This window comes from Coturnix japonica, chromosome 1, assembly GCF_001577835.2.
Source record: "Coturnix japonica isolate 7356 chromosome 1, Coturnix japonica 2.1, whole genome shotgun sequence".
Lineage (NCBI taxonomy): Eukaryota > Metazoa > Chordata > Aves > Galliformes > Phasianidae > Coturnix > Coturnix japonica.
This window is the reverse complement of record NC_029516.1, coordinates 104,305,760-104,323,557: the sequence shown is the minus strand read 5'-3', so window position 1 is coordinate 104,323,557 and position 17,798 is coordinate 104,305,760. Positions and strand designations below refer to the sequence as shown.

The 17,798-nt window shown below is 47.1% G+C and overlaps 3 protein-coding genes and 1 long non-coding RNA gene across 4 annotated transcripts in view; 3 read left to right on the top strand and 1 right to left on the bottom strand.

Moving 5' to 3' along the window:
• Window positions 1–4,685: 4,685 nt before the first annotated feature.
• LOC107324845 lies at window positions 4,686–7,819 on the top strand. Its single transcript, XM_032442299.1, has 6 exons — window positions 4,686–5,248; window positions 5,544–5,665; window positions 5,824–6,013; window positions 6,214–6,365; window positions 6,724–6,867; window positions 7,664–7,819. Exons 1-6 carry the CDS (start codon window positions 5,224–5,226, stop codon window positions 7,802–7,804), a joined length of 774 nt encoding a protein of 257 aa, XP_032298190.1. The 5' UTR covers window positions 4,686–5,223; the 3' UTR covers window positions 7,805–7,819.
• A 1,292-nt stretch (window positions 7,820–9,111) lies between these two features.
• Window positions 9,112–10,277, top strand: LOC116652416 (maestro heat-like repeat-containing protein family member 2B). The gene is made up of 3 exons (XM_032440894.1): window positions 9,112–9,168; window positions 9,574–9,626; window positions 9,779–10,277. The coding sequence occupies exons 1-3, from the start codon at window positions 9,126–9,128 to the stop codon at window positions 10,043–10,045; spliced, it is 363 nt and encodes a 120-aa protein (XP_032296785.1). The 5' UTR covers window positions 9,112–9,125; the 3' UTR covers window positions 10,046–10,277.
• Window positions 10,278–10,362: 85 nt separating this feature from the next.
• On the top strand, window positions 10,363–11,607 carry LOC116652786 (maestro heat-like repeat-containing protein family member 2A). The gene is made up of 4 exons (XM_032442270.1): window positions 10,363–10,591; window positions 10,727–10,882; window positions 11,103–11,225; window positions 11,536–11,607. Exons 1-4 carry the CDS (start codon window positions 10,409–10,411, stop codon window positions 11,605–11,607), a joined length of 534 nt encoding a protein of 177 aa, XP_032298161.1. The 5' UTR covers window positions 10,363–10,408.
• A 1,360-nt stretch (window positions 11,608–12,967) lies between these two features.
• The window catches only part of LOC116652417, a 19,004-nt gene continuing 14,173 nt past the window's right edge, over window positions 12,968–17,798 (bottom strand). Inside the window, exons 2-3 of the long non-coding RNA XR_004305417.1 lie at window positions 13,859–14,007; window positions 12,968–13,247 (exon numbers count right to left, since the gene is read on the bottom strand). This is a non-coding gene — a long non-coding RNA (uncharacterized LOC116652417). The remainder of the gene's footprint in view (window positions 13,248–13,858; window positions 14,008–17,798) is intronic.

Sequence of the window (17,798 nt, the reverse complement as noted above, 5' to 3'; positions counted from 1 at the left end):
ATAGAGCATCCAAAGAAGGGCTACAAAGGGTCTAGAGGGGAAGACATATGAGCAGCAACTGAGGTCCTTTAGTTTGCTCAGAGCAAAGCAGATGAGCTGGTGGAGACCTGATTGCAGCTGCAGCTCCTCACAGGGAGCAGAGGGGCAGCGCTGAGCTCTGCTCTGTGTGACAGCGACAGGACCCGAGGGAACGGCATGGAGCTGTGTCAGGGGAGGGGCAGCTGGGGGTCAGGGAAAGGGGCTGCACCACAGGGCGGTGGGCATGGAACGGGATGCACAGGGCTGTGGGCACAGCCCTGAGTGCCAGAGTTCAAGGAGAGTCTAGACAACACTCTCAGACATAGGGTCCAGATTTTCAGTGGTCCCATGTGGAGCCAGAAGTTGGACTCGATGATCCTTGTGGGTCCCTTACAACTTGGGATATTCTATGGTTCCGTCATCATCTTCTTTCCCTCTGTCTCTGCTGCTTGAAAATTGTTTGGAGCAGAAATGAGAAGAAGGGTTTCCATGAGATCTTGTGTTTTTCCATGTATAGCATTCAAGAAAAATATAACGTTAGATTTTGCTGTAAATTATGCTATAGTCCCATTAGGTAGGGCTGTTATTTCTATATTACATACCAATACCATACCATACACATTTTCTGTTTCTCAGACTACTATGACAGTCTAAAAAGTGACCAGAATTACCAGCCAATTGGCATGATGCTGGTGCAAGTCCTCCAAACGTGCAGCTGCTGCCCTGGCATCCATGGTGATTTTAATAGCAATGGTGGCATGCATTAATTAAATCAGCAGCACGTCTATAACATGGCTTAAAGGAAATCTGAATGCATATCATTAACACAGAGGAGAGAAGGCAGTGTACAATGATGTGCCCTTTTAAACTGTTATTTAAACTGTTACTCTTGTAATTTGAGCACTCTGGCATGTGATGGTGCGAGCGGAAATGTATTCTCAAGCTAATGCATCAGTTCATTGCCATTAAATCATTTTATTTACCTTCTTTTAAAGACATTCAGCATGTGTCAGCCTCAACAATGTCTGCAAAGTCCCGCTTGCTTGCACCTCTGTTACCCTGTAAGGATGCTTTGCAGACTCAGCGCCAGCTCCTCTGCTGCCACAGGCTCTCAGCAACTAACAGGAGCACATGAAGCTGAAGGCTGATTAATATTGACCGCAGGTAGCGCTCCCTGCCACGCCACCACTGCGGAGGCCTTGACAGTTCCATGACCCTCATCCTCGCGCTGCTCCCCTCCCTCCCGCTGCCTCCCACTCTGCTACTTGAACAAAACATCCCATCAGCATTGTTTACTGCGGGAACTCAGCCAAGGAAGTCATAACAAGACAATAGACACATAATCTGATAACCTTGTTAGCTCGGTGGAATCAGAGCTCCTAACAAGTAGAAGAGTTCAGTAAAGCAGAATAAAAGTATTACAATATTTGCTGTCAATGGCTTTTCAGCTCTGTCTTTGAAAACGTAGCATTTCTTGTGCTTTTATTTAAGATTAAAGCTAAGCTCAAGGCCACTAAACAAAATAGCATGAACAAGGTCAGACATGACTTAAAAAAAAACCAACACAACACAACAAAATGATAAGCAGAGCAGGGAGACAGACTCCTTCATTGTATTCAAGCAGCAGCAAGTAAAACTATATTAAAAGGATGAGTTTACCATTCAAAAATCACTGTGCAGAAACAATCTGCAGTGCACTCTATCATATTTTCTTAGGATCAAGCTGTGACAGTGCTAGAAGTCTGAAATGAAGGGCAACATGCGTGAGCACCATCACATTAGCAGCTAAAGAGCAAACTGGTGACCCCAGTCATGTCAGAGCAGCATCACTGCTTCTCCAGGCAAGGAGCCAGAACATCCCAGATGATGTTCCCCTTTCCATAGCAGTGCCCTTGTTCTGACCGGTGCCCCAGAGCAGGGAAGAAGCCAGAAGTCAGCACTTCTCACACTTGCTGCTCCAGGCCACTTGTCCTGCTTGAACATCTGTGTGTGTGTGTATACAAATTTGTTAGCAACCAACCAGCCATAAGCCTGGCAAATGCTGGTTTTATTCAATATAAAGTTCTTTTTTTTTTTTTTTGGTGATGATCTGTAGCCATTAAAAGAACCCTTTGTATTTTTCATTCTCCATAACTTTGGCACCTTTCATTTTAAAGTATCCTGGGTTAAAGTTCTATGAAGACCTGATAAAGAAAGGTCTGTCTCGCAGAATTTCTGAAAGCGTCAGTAGTGACTGAAGAGTAAGCTGTTTTGAGGGGAATATTTTAAATGCAGAGCTCTTCTGAATACCAGGTCACTTGTCTGTGTGACAGAAAGTAGATTTGAGGATCTAACTTCAGGCAGCCACACTTGAAAGTACAGTGGAAAATCAATCTTGAAGTAAATTGCTCCTCCATTTGTACATCTGCCTCTAATTCTCAGTGTGGGCGTGCTTTTCCTTGAATAAGCTGTCTTGTTTATCTGACAGATACTTGTTTATTGATTTCCCTGCCAGAAATCAGTTGCAACTATACTAGTGGGTCTGTGCATAATTTCTATCAGGACAACAGCAGAGTAAAGCTATGAATTTTGTGTAAAGAAAGCTGTGTTTGTAAAACACAATTCTGACAGTGAAAGTGCGACTCTATGAGTGCACTGGAGGCTGAATTTCTTGCCACTTCAAACTCAAAACGTAATCTAGCAAAGAACATTTCTGTGCATAATCAGAAGGACCAACTCCTCTGTAGCTTAGGAAGGGCCAGGCATGAGGAACTCCCAAGGCAATGTCTTCAAATAAATTCATGCTTTACATGGCCTACAGAGGTGGAGAAACATCCTGAAGGGTGCTGTAAAAGACGGAAAGTTGGGCTTAACCTTCTCTGATCCTTTAGGGAAAGGATATATACCTTCCTGGGAGACTCATTCAGAGGCATCTGTGACCTGCAGTGTGTGGAGGCCAATGTTGGCCCCGTTCTGTGGTGGCTGCTGGTAGGGGCTGCCCAGGGCTTTGTTCTCAACTCTGCCAGTCAAGGTTCGAGCAAACCGAGTCAATGCCCCAAGCATTCTGCTCTAAGCAGGAGTTCTGTCCAGGCAGCCTCCAGGACTAAGGGCTGTGCAGTGAGTCAGTTCCAGGGAAAGAAAAGTGGGAGTCAGCTACTTGCCTTCTTCCCCTTTTCTCCACGGTTAGCAGGCTAAAGTGATGCGCAAGCAAATGCTTAAGGCTCAGAAGATAATCCTGACCTATAAAAAGTGCTTACACAGTAAGTATTTTTCTTCCTGTATTTCTTTCTTAGCCTCATAAGCAGGGCCTGAATGCTCTTCAAGTCCTTAAAATTCTCAAAATTTATCAGTAACCTTTTAATCTCCTTATTTATGTCCAGTGGAGTACTGAGAATTGTGTATTCTCAGTACTTGACTGGAGTAAAGAACATTACTGAAGCTATATTTCAAACCATAGTACTTGGGAGTGCCAAGAAAAAAGATCTTAGGGGAGTTTCTTTATATATATATATATAAAGATCACAGAAGACTTTAACAGCATATTTTAATGAAGACAACTGCTACAAATTTGATACTACCTCACCAATTTCTACCTCATCTTGTAACTGCAAATGGTGTGTTTCTATTCCAGACACCAAAAGGTTTTGCATTCCAATTTACATTGCTTTCCTTCTATCCCACAGCATGGCTGTGGCCCTGAGAGGCACCTAATTGGGATGTATGGGTGAGATGTTAAGGGCAGCAAAGCATAGATAGGAATTAATGCTGTGACTGCCATTTGCTGTGGCTTTCCACTGAAACGTGAACTTCTCTTCTGACTTACTACATAAGTGATGTTCTGCAGGTTAGTAGCACTGTAGGAGTCACAGTGCTCTAATAGTGTTTCACTGCTAAAGGGATCCTGGAAAAACACCCTTCCTGGAGGCTGAACTCCTTAGAGGACCCTGTGCTGTAGTAAATAATGGGTGTACTGCAGATGTCAGGCTTTATAACTGAAATACATGGCATCAAGCTTCTGTTTCAAGCATTTCTTATAGTTACAGCTGTGTTCTTGACAGTGCCATGCCCACTATATAAAACTTTAGGTGTGCTGTTCTCCTTAATTATGGCAGCAAAGCACAACTCCTACAGAAAGGACCTTCTATCTTTAAAATAATAAACACAATCTTACTACCCGTTGTCAAATTATCAATCAAAATCTGTTTGTCAGGACCTTCCAAAGATGATAGGGAGCAGTTCAGCAATCACCTCTGCCAGTTCTCTCAGCATGTGTGGGTACATCCCATCAAGGCCCATGGATTTGTGTGCATAAATTTTGGCTAGATGCTCTCTGGCTCAATCCTCCTCAACCAAGGGGAAGCCTTCCTTTCCCCCAGCTTTCTCTCTTCCCTACAGGGCCTGGGATTCCTGAGGGCTAGTCTTAGCATTAAAGACTGAAGCAAAGAAGGCATTCAGAATCTCTGCCTTCTCAGCATCCCCTGTTACCAAGGCACCCACCTCATTTAGTAGGGATCCCACATTTTCCCTAGTCTTTCTTTTACTGCTGACATACTTTAAAAAAAACCTTTCTTGTTACCCTTTACTGCCTTTGTGAGGTTTAACTCCAAGAGGGCCTTAGCCTTCCTCGTTGCATCCCTACAGGCACTGAGAACATGCCTATATTCTTCCCAGGTGGAAAGGCCCTCTTCCACTGTTCACGGACATTCTTCTTTCCTTTTAGTTTATCCATGAGTTCCTTGCTCATCTCCGCAGGCCTCTTGCCACCTTTCCCCAATTTCTTACTCTTAGGGATGCACTGATCTTAAGCTCCAATTTATAGGAGGGAAAGAAGGTTCTTTTAGTATATGTATAATCAACAGTGAGATTAAGACACAACGGGTCAAATGTTAGCCCATCCAGTTTATTAGAAGTCCTAGTTACTTAGGGAGAGGGGAAAGAAAGACAGGTGATAGAACAGAGATAAAAGAAGAAGTCTTTATAGAAAGCAAGAGAGATAGTCACCACCATGGGTTCAGAGGTGGTTCATAGTATGACCGTTGATATCAGGATCTTGTCCAGTCACTGCAGGGGATGGGAGAAAGCCAGGAAGCGTTTCAGCAAGCAGGCCCCAGGGGGTTCTTCTGAAGAGTTTCTTCCCCTCATGTAATTTCTGGCTAGTCTCCTGTGGGACGTGTAGGAAGAGGACCCAGAGAGAGCACTGTGTCTGTCTGGCAATATCCGGCTGTGATGAAGCGGCTGAGAGCCCTTCGAGGTGAGGTCCCTCCACCTCTCCTGACACAGTGATGCTGCCTGAGCACATGTGTGACACCAATATCCGTTCAGAACATGCTAGCAGCATGGACCTTGCTCTGCTGAGTGCAGCTGCCCACCATGGTTTCCCCAGTACCCCTGCAACAGGAAGGCTCTCTCTCATCTCCCTGCTGACCACACACGTACCAGCACAGCCCATCCCACTCCGTGGGGCTGGAGGAGCGTTCCTCCCAGAGCTGCCTGGATGCTCGGCCCTGGCTCCAAGCAACACCAGCAGCTCTGCTCTTTCCTTCCAGGTCTCTTTGCCTGTGTGGGCTGCATGCCCAGATGTACACGTCGCGAGGCCAGAGGCAGGGAGGCAAGCCCTGTCCCTGCCTGTGCCGTGACTTTGCTGCTGCAGCGCCTGCAAGACCAGGAGGTGAGCTGGGGACATCCAAGCATCAGTCCTTGCCCTGGCCCAGTGCCACGGTCCCATGGGTGCCAGGCCCCAGAAGCTCATCGGCACAGTGATGGGTGGCAGTGGGCGGCTCCCCAGGAACAAGGGCAAAGAAAATCATGATTGATCCCTGTCCCCAGGGTGACCGAGTGCAGGTTTACTGCGAGCTGGAGAGCGTCTTGTGGGAAGATGATGACGGCCGCCCGCCATGTGGAGTGGTGAACCGGCTGCTGGCAGAGGTGTCCCAGGACCTGACAGCAGCCCAGGTGAGGGGTCACTCCCAAAGGCAAAGGGAGCCGCCTGCCCACACTGGTGTTCTGCTGGCGGACGGTGGTGGCTTAGCCCTTCCAAGGGGAGGCGAAGGCAGACTTTGAATTGTTCAATAGATTAGTAGGGGGAGTCCCCTGGCATTCAGTCTTAGCGAGTAAAGGGGTCCAAGAGAGTTGGTTGCTCTTCAAGAAGGAAGTCTTAAGGGCACAGGAGCAGGCGGTCCCTCTGAGCTGCAAAATTTATTTGTTTTGTTTTTTCAGTTGTGAAACAGTGGTCAGAAGGAGTCAAGTTTCACTTGTCCTCTGGACAGCAATGCCCCTGGCCTGCCATAGAGAAAGAGCAGATCTGTGAGAATCTTTACCAGCTCTTCTGCTCTGTGCTGAGGAACTGGCAGGACTGCAAGGAGGAAAAGGTGAGCACTGCTGCATTCCCAGCCCGGGATGGCAGTGAGGACATCCATGTTGGCAGCTCTGTCTGTGCCCAGCAGGCTGAGAGCAGAGGGGTGACGAGAAGGAGTGGGCTGGCTCTGCAAAGGGCCCTGAACTGGCTCTGTGCTTGGGGCTGGATCTCTCTGCCAGGGACCAGCTGCATGTCACAGCATTGTGGCAGGGAGAGCTGGAGATGAGGGTGTGGGGAAAACCTGCCTGCCCTCCAGAGCGAGCCCATCTCCTGCTGGGTACAGGGATATGAGGAAGGGAAAGAGAAAGCCCTCTCTGTAGGAAGGGCAGACCTTCAGTCTTTGATTCTGGGCCTCTGCCATCCCTCTCCAGGACAAACAGACCATCCTCGGGGCTGTGGCTGCCATGATGGCTGTCCTCCTGCAAGAGGAGCTGCACCAAGAGCATGTCTGGGAGCAGCTCCTCTGGCTTGTGCACCAGTATCAGGAGGTCCAAGACACCTGCAGGGGGACCAAGGTGAGATGTTGTGTAGGGCTCTGCATGGATGTAGGGCCAATGACAAGACAGGTCAATAGGACAGAAGCAGAAGGTGGGGAGCCCTGGGAGAAAGGAAGAAGGAATAAGTGTTCAAGGGAGGTCTGAGGCTTCCTCAGCTCTTCAGTCAAGGAAGGAACAACCTGGACAGGGCCAGAAGGGAGCCAGGAGTCACTGGGTTTGGGGAGTTGGTTGAGAGAACAGGGAGGACATGATGGCTTCAAGGATATAAGGACCTTGTGAGAAGACCTAGAGAAGCAGAGGAGTGGGGACCAGGCGGCAAGGGTCTTGAGTTGTCATGGTGTCAGGGTATTGTTAAACTGTTTAGTTGGGGGTGGAAGGCAGCCAATCATTTGTTGTGCCATGTCTGGGTTATCCAATTGTATTATGCCACAACTGCAGCTGGGTGATATAAAAGGTTGTTCACGCCATAATAAAGTTGTACTCAGTTGCTAACTCACATTGAGTCGTCTCTGAGTTCCACAATCCCGCTCCCACAACTGGGGATGAGGAGCTTTGTGCTAACAGCCAGGGGGACCATGGCCAGTTGCATCTGATGGGGGAGAAGAGGGCTGCTGGGTGGGAAATGCCAGCAAAGGATGCCCAAACAGACTCGGTTGAGAGCAGAGAGACTCTCTTAGTGCTGCTGGGAGGGGCACAAACCAGAACACTTGTGCAGGATCTTCTCCCAGCAGACAAACTATTGGGAATCAGTTTCTCTGCTCCCAAGTGGCTAGATGTGGCTTCAGCTCTTTCTTCCCCTCCTGATCTCCTGCAGAGCCTCAGTATCTTCCTGGAGGCCTTAAAGGGCGTTGAGACTGTCATCCCCAAGGACAAGTTTCTGGCCATCACCAGTGCTGTGTTCTATCAGGTAAGGGGAGCCTATCCTTGTGCCCACAGCAGTTTCCCTCTTGGCTAAGTCTCAGGGGCAACTGGCTTGGCCTTCACCTCCTCTGCTCTTGGTGTCTCTGTGTGTGCCCAAAGGGGAAAAAAAAAATAAAAAATCAAACCTACCATTGACTCCTGGCAGGTGAGGAGGGCCGTTCTGCTTTTCATCAAGGATGTGCTCAGTGTTAATGCCTGGAGCTGCTCATCCTGGGATGTGGTGGGGCACATCTTCAGTGAGTTCAGCCGCACCACGGGAAGAAGGGTAAGGACAGTGGGCAGCATCTTCCTTTGGAAGACCCGTGCTGCTCAGAGGCTGGCACAGAAACACCAGTGGGGCCACACCTGAGCTTATGAGAGGCTCCTGAGAACTGAGAGTAAGCAGTGTTCCAACAACACTGTTGTGCAGGCAGCCGGAGACCTTTCTGCCCAGGAAGCCCAGGAAGAAGCAGATCTCCAAGAGCTGTGTATGGACATCCTGGGGTCACTGGATGTCTCTGTGAGAGGGATCACCAAAGTAAGTCACAATCTGCACTTCTGCCACTCCTTGCCTTCACACTGTGTGTTCCTCACCCCTTCCAGCACCCCAGGACTGTCCTCCTAACGTGCTCTGAAGCACACAAGGCTCAGGGAAATTCACAGAGTCCTCTTCATCTCTGAGCAGAGGCAGGAATGCTGACATGCTCAACTGCCTCGTTCCCTACAGCTCCTGTGGCCGCTGCTGCTGCTGTATGTGGTGCCAGCCCAGTACACCGGCATGCTGATCCCAGTCTCCCGCTGTGTCCAAGCCCTGGCTGAGAGAGGGGACCTGACAGTGCGGGACATAGAAGAACTGGATCCCCATTTCCTCAACTCCATGTTTCAAGGTAGGAGCAGAAACTTCCCCAGTGAGCTCTGCTGACCTGTGTTAGCACCTAGAAGGGACAGCAGAGGTGCATGCGGCAGGGCATGGAGCGTCTTGGCATCTCACTCAGCATTTCTTTCTCCCCACAGGCCCACTGCTGACTCCTCAGACACTGCTGGCACGCCTGTTGGTGAGTAGATGCTCCAGAGGCTGATGCCATGAGCCCTGAGGAGGAAGCAGCATGGCTGAGCATGCCGGCACCTGTCTCACCCCTGGGGATGCTGTTCTCTTCACGGGCTTGCAGCACCATGGGCAAAGCTGCTGGCTGCTCCTTGTCCACCAGGGCAGAGCCAAGCTGCTTCCCTCTTGGCAGAAGCTGCTGTCCTTGCTGCAAGTGACCCTGCTTCTCCTTGCTCTCACTCAGGTGGTGGCAGGGAGCCCTTTTGCAGGCAGTGAACTCCAAGCTGCTGCCTTGCTGCTCATGCAAAACCTCCACAGAGCTGTGGGGGCCATGTGGGCTGCTGAGATCCCCCTGCTGCTGCAGTGCCTTGAAGGTAAAGTGCTGGTGGGGAGGGAGAGGCGGAGGCAGGGAAGGGGGAGGAGTGAAAATGCAGCTCTTCAGTGTTGCAGAGGGAAAGCATTGCCTACAGCCCAGTGCTTGCTCTGCTGCTGTTCCCATTCCAGGGAGACAGCATTGAGGCCTGGGGATTTTTGTCCCTGGGGATCTGCCCATTCCAGGACACAGATGGGCCCTTCATGTTCCCCCAAACAGCAGTCTTGGAGCAGTTAGTTCTGTGTTCCTGCAGGGACAGTGTTTGTAGGGAGGGACAGGTCATTGTGGAAGGGGTGCAGGTCCCAGCTTGGCAGTGCTGAGTGCCCAGGCCAAGCATGGTTTGCAGCAGCTCTTCTTTTGTGGCTTGATCCCAAGCAAGCATCTTTTGCTTCCTGTTGCTGTGCAGGGAAAGATGAGAGTGTTCCGGACTCTGCAGAATGGGAGAACCGTCTGCTGAAGGTACAGCATTGCTGGGAAGCATGGTGCTTGCCTGCCTCAAGGAGCCCTGCTCCCATTCTTCCAGTCACCTGTACCCAGAAGGTTGTGGGGACTTGGGAATGTGGGAAGAGGCAAAGAGCAAGGGAACATTGGCTTCTCCTGTTCTCCAACAGTTCCTGAGGGCATCGTTGGAGACCATGGAGGATGAGGCCTGGACCGAGGCCCTGAGCTGTGAGCTGAGCCGATGGCTGAGCAGCTCTCCCAGCAGCTCTGGAGAAAAGGTGGGTTCCCCCTGGCTCTACCCAGCGGGGCAGCTGCAGGTACCCAACTGGGGCTGTGGCTGGTGCTCTGCCCACGTGGGCTGCTCACACTGCTTCCCCAGCCCGTGCCCCCCAGAGAGCCTTTCCATGCAGTCTCCCCAGGGGCTGGCTAAAGCTTAGCCCTGCAGCTGCTCTCAGTGACTCCCAGGGAGTGTGGGTCCTTCCCACCTGGCCCTCTCCCAGTAGGTCAGGCTGCTGCCACATCTCAGCTTCTTCCCTCCCATCCCTTCTCTTCCCTTCCCATGCAGTCTTTCCTGTACAAGGCTCTGGGGACAGTGCTGGGAGCTTGTAAGGAAGTCCTCCATGTCCAAGAGAAGCTGCTGCAACACCTGGAGGAAGCAAACGCAGAGGAGCCATCCCAACCAGCTTCTATGAATGTCCCTGGTCCCTTGCTGGCATACAGGGCTTCTCCTGGCCCTGCTCTGGGCCTTTCAGTCTCCTCACTGCTGCCTCTTCCCTCAGGCGAAGAGCAGCCTGGCCACTATGGCTGGCCGTGCCAGTAGGTTCAGGCCTGCACCAACTACCCCTTGTTCTTTTGTGCAGGGAATGATCTCTCTTCTCAGCCATGCTGCTGAGAGCAACTTCCACACAGTCCTGGACACACTCAACATGTTTGCGTCCAAGCTGTGCAAAGGCCAGAATGCGAAGATTTCCATACTGAAGAAGGTAAAGCATTATGGGTTTCCACCTTGGCTTTCTTCTGCCTTATTTTCACAGCAGCTCCTGCCTAGGGAGCCCAGGTGCATCGTGTGGCACTGGAGGCTATTGAGTGAGTATCTCAAGGCATTTCTCCCCATGCAGATGGAGCTGGGCAGCACGAGAGCTCATGCCACACGCAGTGCTCTCATCCTTGCCCATGGCAGCTTAGCACTGCGAGCCTCCAAGGAACAACTGCTCACCCACCTGGAGGGAGACATTGTGGGCAGCATCCTGCTGCTTTACAGCTGCAGCTGCCAGGTGAGAGCTCAAAGTTTGCCAGGGTGTCAGAGAATCCACTGCAGTCCCTCCATGAAGGGGGATGCTGAGATGGGCCTTCTCTTTCAGAAGGTCCCTCAGGGAACGGTCTGTGTCCAGATGAAGATCCAAGTCCTTCCCTTAGTGTTGCCCCCACGTTTTCCCCTTGTAGCCCTTGGCCCTTCCCACTATTCAAAGGATGTTCTTTTCTCTTGGGCCTCAGGACTTGCAGAACAAGCTCGCGCTGGTGCAGAGCATCACCGACTTCAGCTCTGCCTTCCATGCTGTGGGTGACTCTGCCTGTTTTAACCCCTCCTTGAAGGGCAAGCTGCTGGAGATCCTGATGGTGAGTGCCTAGAGCCAGGGCTGTCTGCAGCAGAGTACTGGGCTGTAGCACAAGCCTCGCTTCCCTGGAGGCATACAGGTCTCCCTCAGCCACATGACTCCAGCTGGTGGGGACCTTGGGTGCTGGCAGGCAGAGGCTGGGCAGCAGTCTAGGTCCACCAGCTGTGGAGCTGCTGCATCCTGCATTGCTTCCGTAGGAAATGTGGGAGTGATGGGGTTGGTGTGTGGCAGCTGTGTCTGTCTCTGGGCTGGACAGAAGAGCTCTCATGTGCTCCTTGCACACTTTGACAGTGTCTCTCTGGTACTTGCAGGACTTGCTGAAGAAGTATTGCTTGGGTACCCCTGTCTCCCCAGTGCCCCTCAAGGTGGTTCTCTGTCCCTGAAGTAACCTCTGGGGTTGCCAGGCAGGATGATGGTTCCCCTTTTGGGTACCACCTGAAGGCCTGGATCAGGCAGGAGTTGAGGAGCCACATCTACAGGAGAGTTGGCTGTGCTGTTGTGCCCAGCAAAGCTGAGGTTCTGGGCAGGGAAAAAGGCCCTGGTGCTCCTGTCACCTGGCAGGGAAGAGAAGGGAGACCTGGAGTCTCCTCCCTCTCAGAGCTGGAGGTGGTTCACTGCTGCCAGGGAGAAGGCGGGTGCTGCTGAAACTAAAGACAGAGCTCAGCAGCACGGGCTGGGGGTGTTGGCTTTGCAGCTGTCCATTAGGAGAAACTCAGATGTTGTCTGAACCAGCCTGGAGAGCACTGGTAAAGGCCCTTTCTGCTTTCTCTTCCTTTTTTCCTCCTGTCAGCAAGCTGAAGCCCTCTTTAGGAAGCAAGGACATGTGTGACATGCTGGCTCTGTGCTGCAAGAACATTGTGACCCACCCTTCAGCGGAGATGATGCAGAAGATCAGGAAGTCACAGCAAGCAGCTCAGTACCTGCAGGTAACCTGCCTTGCATTTGCAGACAAAGAATGAGCCCTGCAGCGCCCATCTTTCTCCATGTCAGATGATGCATTCTGTTCTTGCCTGCCTTCCTCTCATTTCTCTGTGCCTCCTTCATCCTTGGCCTTTCTCTAAGCAGCTGACCCACCCGAGGCCTCCTTCAAGGGTGGGGCACAGCATCTGGTGCCCTGACACAGCTCACTCCTGGCCAGCCTTTCTCACCAGAGCTGCCTGTAGTTGGAGGGCCACTCCGTTGTCTCGGTGTTTCCCTGGCGGAGGAAGCCACAGACTGCTTCCTACTTTCGGACTGGTTGCTGCGGTTCTGGCCAGTGCCAGGTCTCCCCAGAGCCTTCTCCAAGCTAAACAAGCCCAATTCCCTCAACCCTTATTACTTATTATTCCCTTATGCAGTATTTCTCTGCTGAAGATCAAGAACCCCTATCACAGTCCTGATCCATCAAAGAATGTAAGCACGTGCTTAAAGTGAGTGTTTTCTTCTTACCTGATTTGCTGGTGTGTGGAACAGAAAGAATAAAATTTCCATTTAGTAAATAACTCTTTAGACCCCTGATCTGGAGGTCTGTCTGAAACTAAGCAAACACTTAACTTCTTCTTTAATTAACACTGCTGCTAGAAGACTTGCTCTGGGTATGCTATTTCCTGTTAGGAAGGATATGCAGTGAAACAATAAACCTGAATGATTTTCATTAGTTCTCACTTTCTGCATTTTCCCATACTTCCAAGGTCTTTGATATTTTTTTCCAAGGTGAAACTGAATGAAATAACATTGGCTATGTCTTTGTTTAATGAGCTGTGTTTTATTTATTAATTAGCACCCTAATGAACTTGAGATGAAGTAATAAAACTTATTTCCAGTACTGAGTAGAATTACTCTACTATGAAAGTAGATTTTGGAGAGGATTTTTGAGCTACTTTACATACTTTTATTTAATCACCAGAAGGCCACTGCAGGTTGTGTGATCCCTTCTGGACTTCTGAAAGGTGCTGAGCACTCACATATCTTGTGGATGTGAAGACAGTCTGGATGATATCTTCTTTGATGGCTCAAGGCAAGCAGGATGATCTTCTCAGGGAGTCTGTAAATAAAATGTTTGCCTTTTACCCTGATAACCATTATCAGAGGAAGTTGATTTATCTGTAGTTACTCCTGTACATTTCTTTCCATCCTTTTGGCCCAAGATAGAAGAATAGGCAGCCCAGAATTAGCTCAGATCTCACACAGGAGTCTCCGAATTCTAGCCTTGCCATTAGTGGTCAGAGAAACTAATGTCAGCATTTGACACTCTACTATTCTTGTCCTAGTCTCTGCAATGTTGTGAGTGTTTCTCCTTAAGGCAATTGCAGCAAACCTAATAATCTCTTCGGTTGTAATTTACTACAGGGCAGCCTTGAATGAATGTCCCATGCAGGAATTCTGCCTTTCTTGCTTATTTTAGGATTTTTATCTCACAGCAGCCTGTCTCTGACAGAAGCAGCTCCAGCCTGAGGTGGCATATATATTCACTCTACATATGTACACCTAAACAGCACAACAACACTGTTACAGCATGAATAAGAACCGTTTATTCTGTCTGAGCTTTAAATTCACAATTAATACGTCTGCTTCCAGTCACATAGCAAGTCAAATGGGTTAATAAGAGTTGATCCATCAAGTTGAAACCATCAGAGCTCTAGACTGGAAACTCACCCTCTGTGAGTGTAGGGCATGTTTCCTTCACACTGTTGTTAGCCCACTAATGCCCACTGGTGGTTGGAGTACTATGGGTGTGCTCCCACACCATATTCTTAGGCTTGGCTTGAGATGAAAGGAATCCGGTCTGGGAACACTGAAATTGTCTATGGTGCAAACAAAAGCACAACAAGTGAGAGCATTGAAGAGAGGCACTTAAAAATTAAGTTCAGATTCAAATGAAAATGGTAATTTAAACATATACGGTAGGTAAGATGAATGGTGACATGTTTTAATTTAAGAGTTCCCAAATTAAAATTCAGACTGCAGCAGTAGAGGACATGCAATTTCTGCACTGTGAACTTGTTTCTTTCTCAACTCTGAAAGTATTTGTCTTGTTACTTGCTTGCCCTGTCTAGGCAGTCCATTAAAGAAACAGGAAAAGAGAAAATGCAAGCAGAATAAAGCTAAGAAAGGTATTTGTAAATTCTGTGATTAATTGGAGGGCTACCAAGAAGGTTATCATAGTTGGCTTTAGGCATATGTTACTGTGCTGTAGCCTATGCTAGAAGAGAAGCCTCAGTGTCTTCCCACTATCTGGTTTCCATTCTGATGACCAGAACTGGGGTTTCAGCTAAGAGACTATTGTCTGCATTACCAGGAAGCCATCTTTGTCTCCATCACCATTTTCCTCAGAGCAGCCTCATTTGGATTTACAGGGGACAGGACTGAAACAAGATGTAACTGAGAGTTGCTTCTGCTTGGCAACACAAGGAGCAGCAATGCAATTTGAGCCTTCCACACCACAGCTCACTTCCACAAGGGCTTGTCGGGGTTTCATTCCTGATAATTGTGGTGAGAAACTAAGACAACAAGAAGTACTACAGATAGATTTAATTATGCTTTTTCTTGGCTGCAGTTGAAGAGAGAACTGTGTGCTTGCTAGTGTCCCACTCAACCTTCTTATTAACTCTAACCAGAATGTGGTAAAAATTATTGCCTCAGTGAGGTCTTCACTGACATAAACTCTCAAGAAGAGAGTTTCTTATTGGAAATCCTTATGAGTAAGTTCAGAAATCAGAAAGTGTAATTACACTTGAGGTAAACCTTGACCAAAATGTTATCTTCCCTGACAGTACATGGACAAGTAGAGAGTACTTGATACTACAGTGCCCTTCAAAAGGCTGGAATGCAATGGCCACCTACTAGAATGGTGTCACCCAGATTATTTCTCCCAGATTACTGGTCTTGTCACAGGCCCACCAGCACAGTCTGATACTAAACCAATACAACAGATGTTCTTATTCTCCATTAGGAAATGCATAAAACTAAATATTTTAAATGGCAGAAGGCCAAGTCTACTCACTTTAAACTTTTTACTGAGTCTGTATTTCTCCTTTATTATTGAAGGTCTGAATGGCTCTTTGGCTTAATAGTATCCTCTGTTGCTTTTTAGAATATGACATACAGTTTAAAATCTCTCCGTATTTCATGTAGTGAAATATGATGCATAAAATGATCAACCTGAAGTATAAGAATTGCTTATCTGAGAAAAAAGCAACATTCCTGGAATGAATACATTATATTATGTTGCTCTTTTTCCCCTGCCCAGAGCTGTTTACTATTTATTTAAACACACACACACACACACACACACACACACACACACACACATATATATATATATATATATTATTCTGACATTTTTCAGTTAAAAAACTGTAATACATTCCATTTTCATTCGAGAATGTATATGGTGTACTCTTTCTAAACAGATAATTATGTTTGAAATGTTTATAGTGAATTCTAGGTATTTAAAAATGGAAACTAAAATTCAGAAAAATGATCTACTTGTGAACTTGTAAGTGCTCCCATCCCATTGCCAAAAGTTAAAAAACCTGCCATCATCTTCTTAAGAAATAGATTGAAGTGTTTTACTAGAAGGGCCATTAGGAAAAAATCTTGGCTTACAGTTAAGGCAATCTATTCTTCTACAGTAGAAAAATAAATGTCATCATATTTGGAATATAAGGTCTTTAAACAGATAAAGCAACTACTACTGTTGCTATACATTCTTACTATTACTGTAATTGGAATTATACTGTTATTATGATCAATACACTTGCAGCCATAGCAGCAATAACAACAGTGTTCATATCTTAAAGTAGTTACAATACTGTTGTCTAAGATCTCAGTAGAAGATATGTTCCTTTGGACTAGATTTAGGCACCTCTTATATCCATTTGTGTTAGAGGTGTGGCTCCCTAATGCTCTGTAGATGAGGTGGTCACTCCCTGAGTGACCTACCAAATGGTGAAAAATTAACATATATATATATATATATATATATATATACCTTTAACAGTTACATAAAGTTGATTCCTATTTTCTTTTTAGTAATGTGATGTTTTACTGGTGGAGTCTCATATTTCTCAATAGCTTCACCTTTTTGAAAGAGCACAGGAGAGAGTTTGTTTGCCATAGAATAGGGCTTTGAAGAGCCATATGGTTGGTAAAGCCACGGAATCAACTTTGGTATGTCTGAAATGCCAACTGCATTTCAGAGCTACTTTCCCTTTTCACAGTTACTGTTATGTCACTAGAATCTGTACAAAGTACATAGAAGGTAGGTAATTTGTCTTGAACTTCAAGGGAATAAAGGCGTTCCTGAAAGATCCCCAAATCTGTTGTTTTTCATAGTGCAATTGATTTGGGAAAAAAAAAGAATCTATTAAATCCAGCCAGATGAAAACTCAGAAAACAGATGTTTACATGTGGCAAATACCATGTTTTACCCTTACATATGCAGATCTGATTGTTCTTGTCACAATCATGTTAAGGGCATGAATGGAACATTCATATTAAAGGGGAGCAATGATATTAAACATATTTAAGGGGAATTCTTTTTTAAAATCAGGCACATGAACGTTCTTTTCTTAACAAAATCACTGAGGTTTGTCTGGTGGTGTGATGCTGTGAGAACATGCATTAAGCAATAAGATGTGACAGCGCAGTTCTGAAGGCTAAAATATGACTAAAGGTGCGGTATGAGTCACAAGGCTGAAGGAATAGAGATTTCAGTTCATGGAGCAAGGCAGTCATCTCCTGAAAATGGATTGCCCACAGTGACTTACGATTATTGTACAAATATAGAACAAATGTAATGGTACCATTAACTACAGATTCTCATGTGTCAAGTCCCTCAGTTATCTGGTTGAAGGTAAGCACACGCAAAACAGTCTGTTACCTGAGGTCCCTGAAGCTCTGTATGTTGGCCCTGTCTCAGGCCATTATTATATATAGTTGCTTTGGCAACCGAATTGGTAGTGTTTCATGGCTGGAGTTATCCAGGGATGTGTCTTACAGTGTAATGAAGCTCTTCTGGGCTTATTGGAGATACAACTGATTAAGCTCTCAAGCAGAGCAGGAGCTCCATAGAACAACTTATGTGTCCCAGAAGATGCCTGGCAAGGACCAGCAGAAAAACCTCTGCAAACCAGGCCTCATAGTTTACTTGTAATTTCCAACTCAGCTGGTATAGCAGTTTCATCACTGTTCCACTGTCACTAAAGAGGTGTAGCAAAGACTGCATCTACATACTTGCTGACAAGTATGAATTCTAGTTGTTCATTTCTTCAAAATTCCCTAATATTAGAAGTCTAACTTACTCGATGACTTAATTCAGTAGGACTTTACTTATTTTCTACTGTTACATAAATTGTATTCTTTTGGACACAAAGTCAACAGTAATTAATGTCTAAACTGTAGTTTGAATATGTTAATTATTGCAAAAGTCATAAAATCATAAATCAAAAATTCAAGTTCTGGCTTAAGATCTGGAACTGGGCCAAAGCTATGGTCTTATTTCGTTCAAATGACATGTGAGACTTAACGTAGTTCTTCATTTAAAAGAGAAAAGCAACCTGATACCAAACTGTGATCCAGAAGATATCAATAA

Coding starts and splice junctions, on each gene's coding strand:
- LOC107324845 (XM_032442299.1), top strand. CDS start 5,224: ATGAAGCGGCTGAGAGCCCTTCGAG. Junction 5,249..5,543: donor GCGGCTGAGAGCCCTTCGAG/GTGAGGTCCCTC, acceptor CTTTCCTTCCAG/GTCTCTTTGCCTGTGTGGGC. Junction 6,868..7,663: donor ACACCTGCAGGGGGACCAAG/GTGAGATGTTGT, acceptor GATCTCCTGCAG/AGCCTCAGTATCTTCCTGGA.
- LOC116652416 (XM_032440894.1), top strand. CDS start 9,126: ATGTGGGCTGCTGAGATCCCCCTGCTGCTGCAGTGCCTTGAAG. Junction 9,169..9,573: donor GCTGCTGCAGTGCCTTGAAG/GTAAAGTGCTGG, acceptor GTTGCTGTGCAG/GGAAAGATGAGAGTGTTCCG. Junction 9,627..9,778: donor GGGAGAACCGTCTGCTGAAG/GTACAGCATTGC, acceptor GTTCTCCAACAG/TTCCTGAGGGCATCGTTGGA.
- LOC116652786 (XM_032442270.1), top strand. CDS start 10,409: ATGGCTGGCCGTGCCAGTAGGTTCAGGCCTGCACCAACTACCCCTTGT. Junction 10,592..10,726: donor AGATTTCCATACTGAAGAAG/GTAAAGCATTAT, acceptor CTCCCCATGCAG/ATGGAGCTGGGCAGCACGAG. Junction 10,883..11,102: donor TTTACAGCTGCAGCTGCCAG/GTGAGAGCTCAA, acceptor CTTGGGCCTCAG/GACTTGCAGAACAAGCTCGC.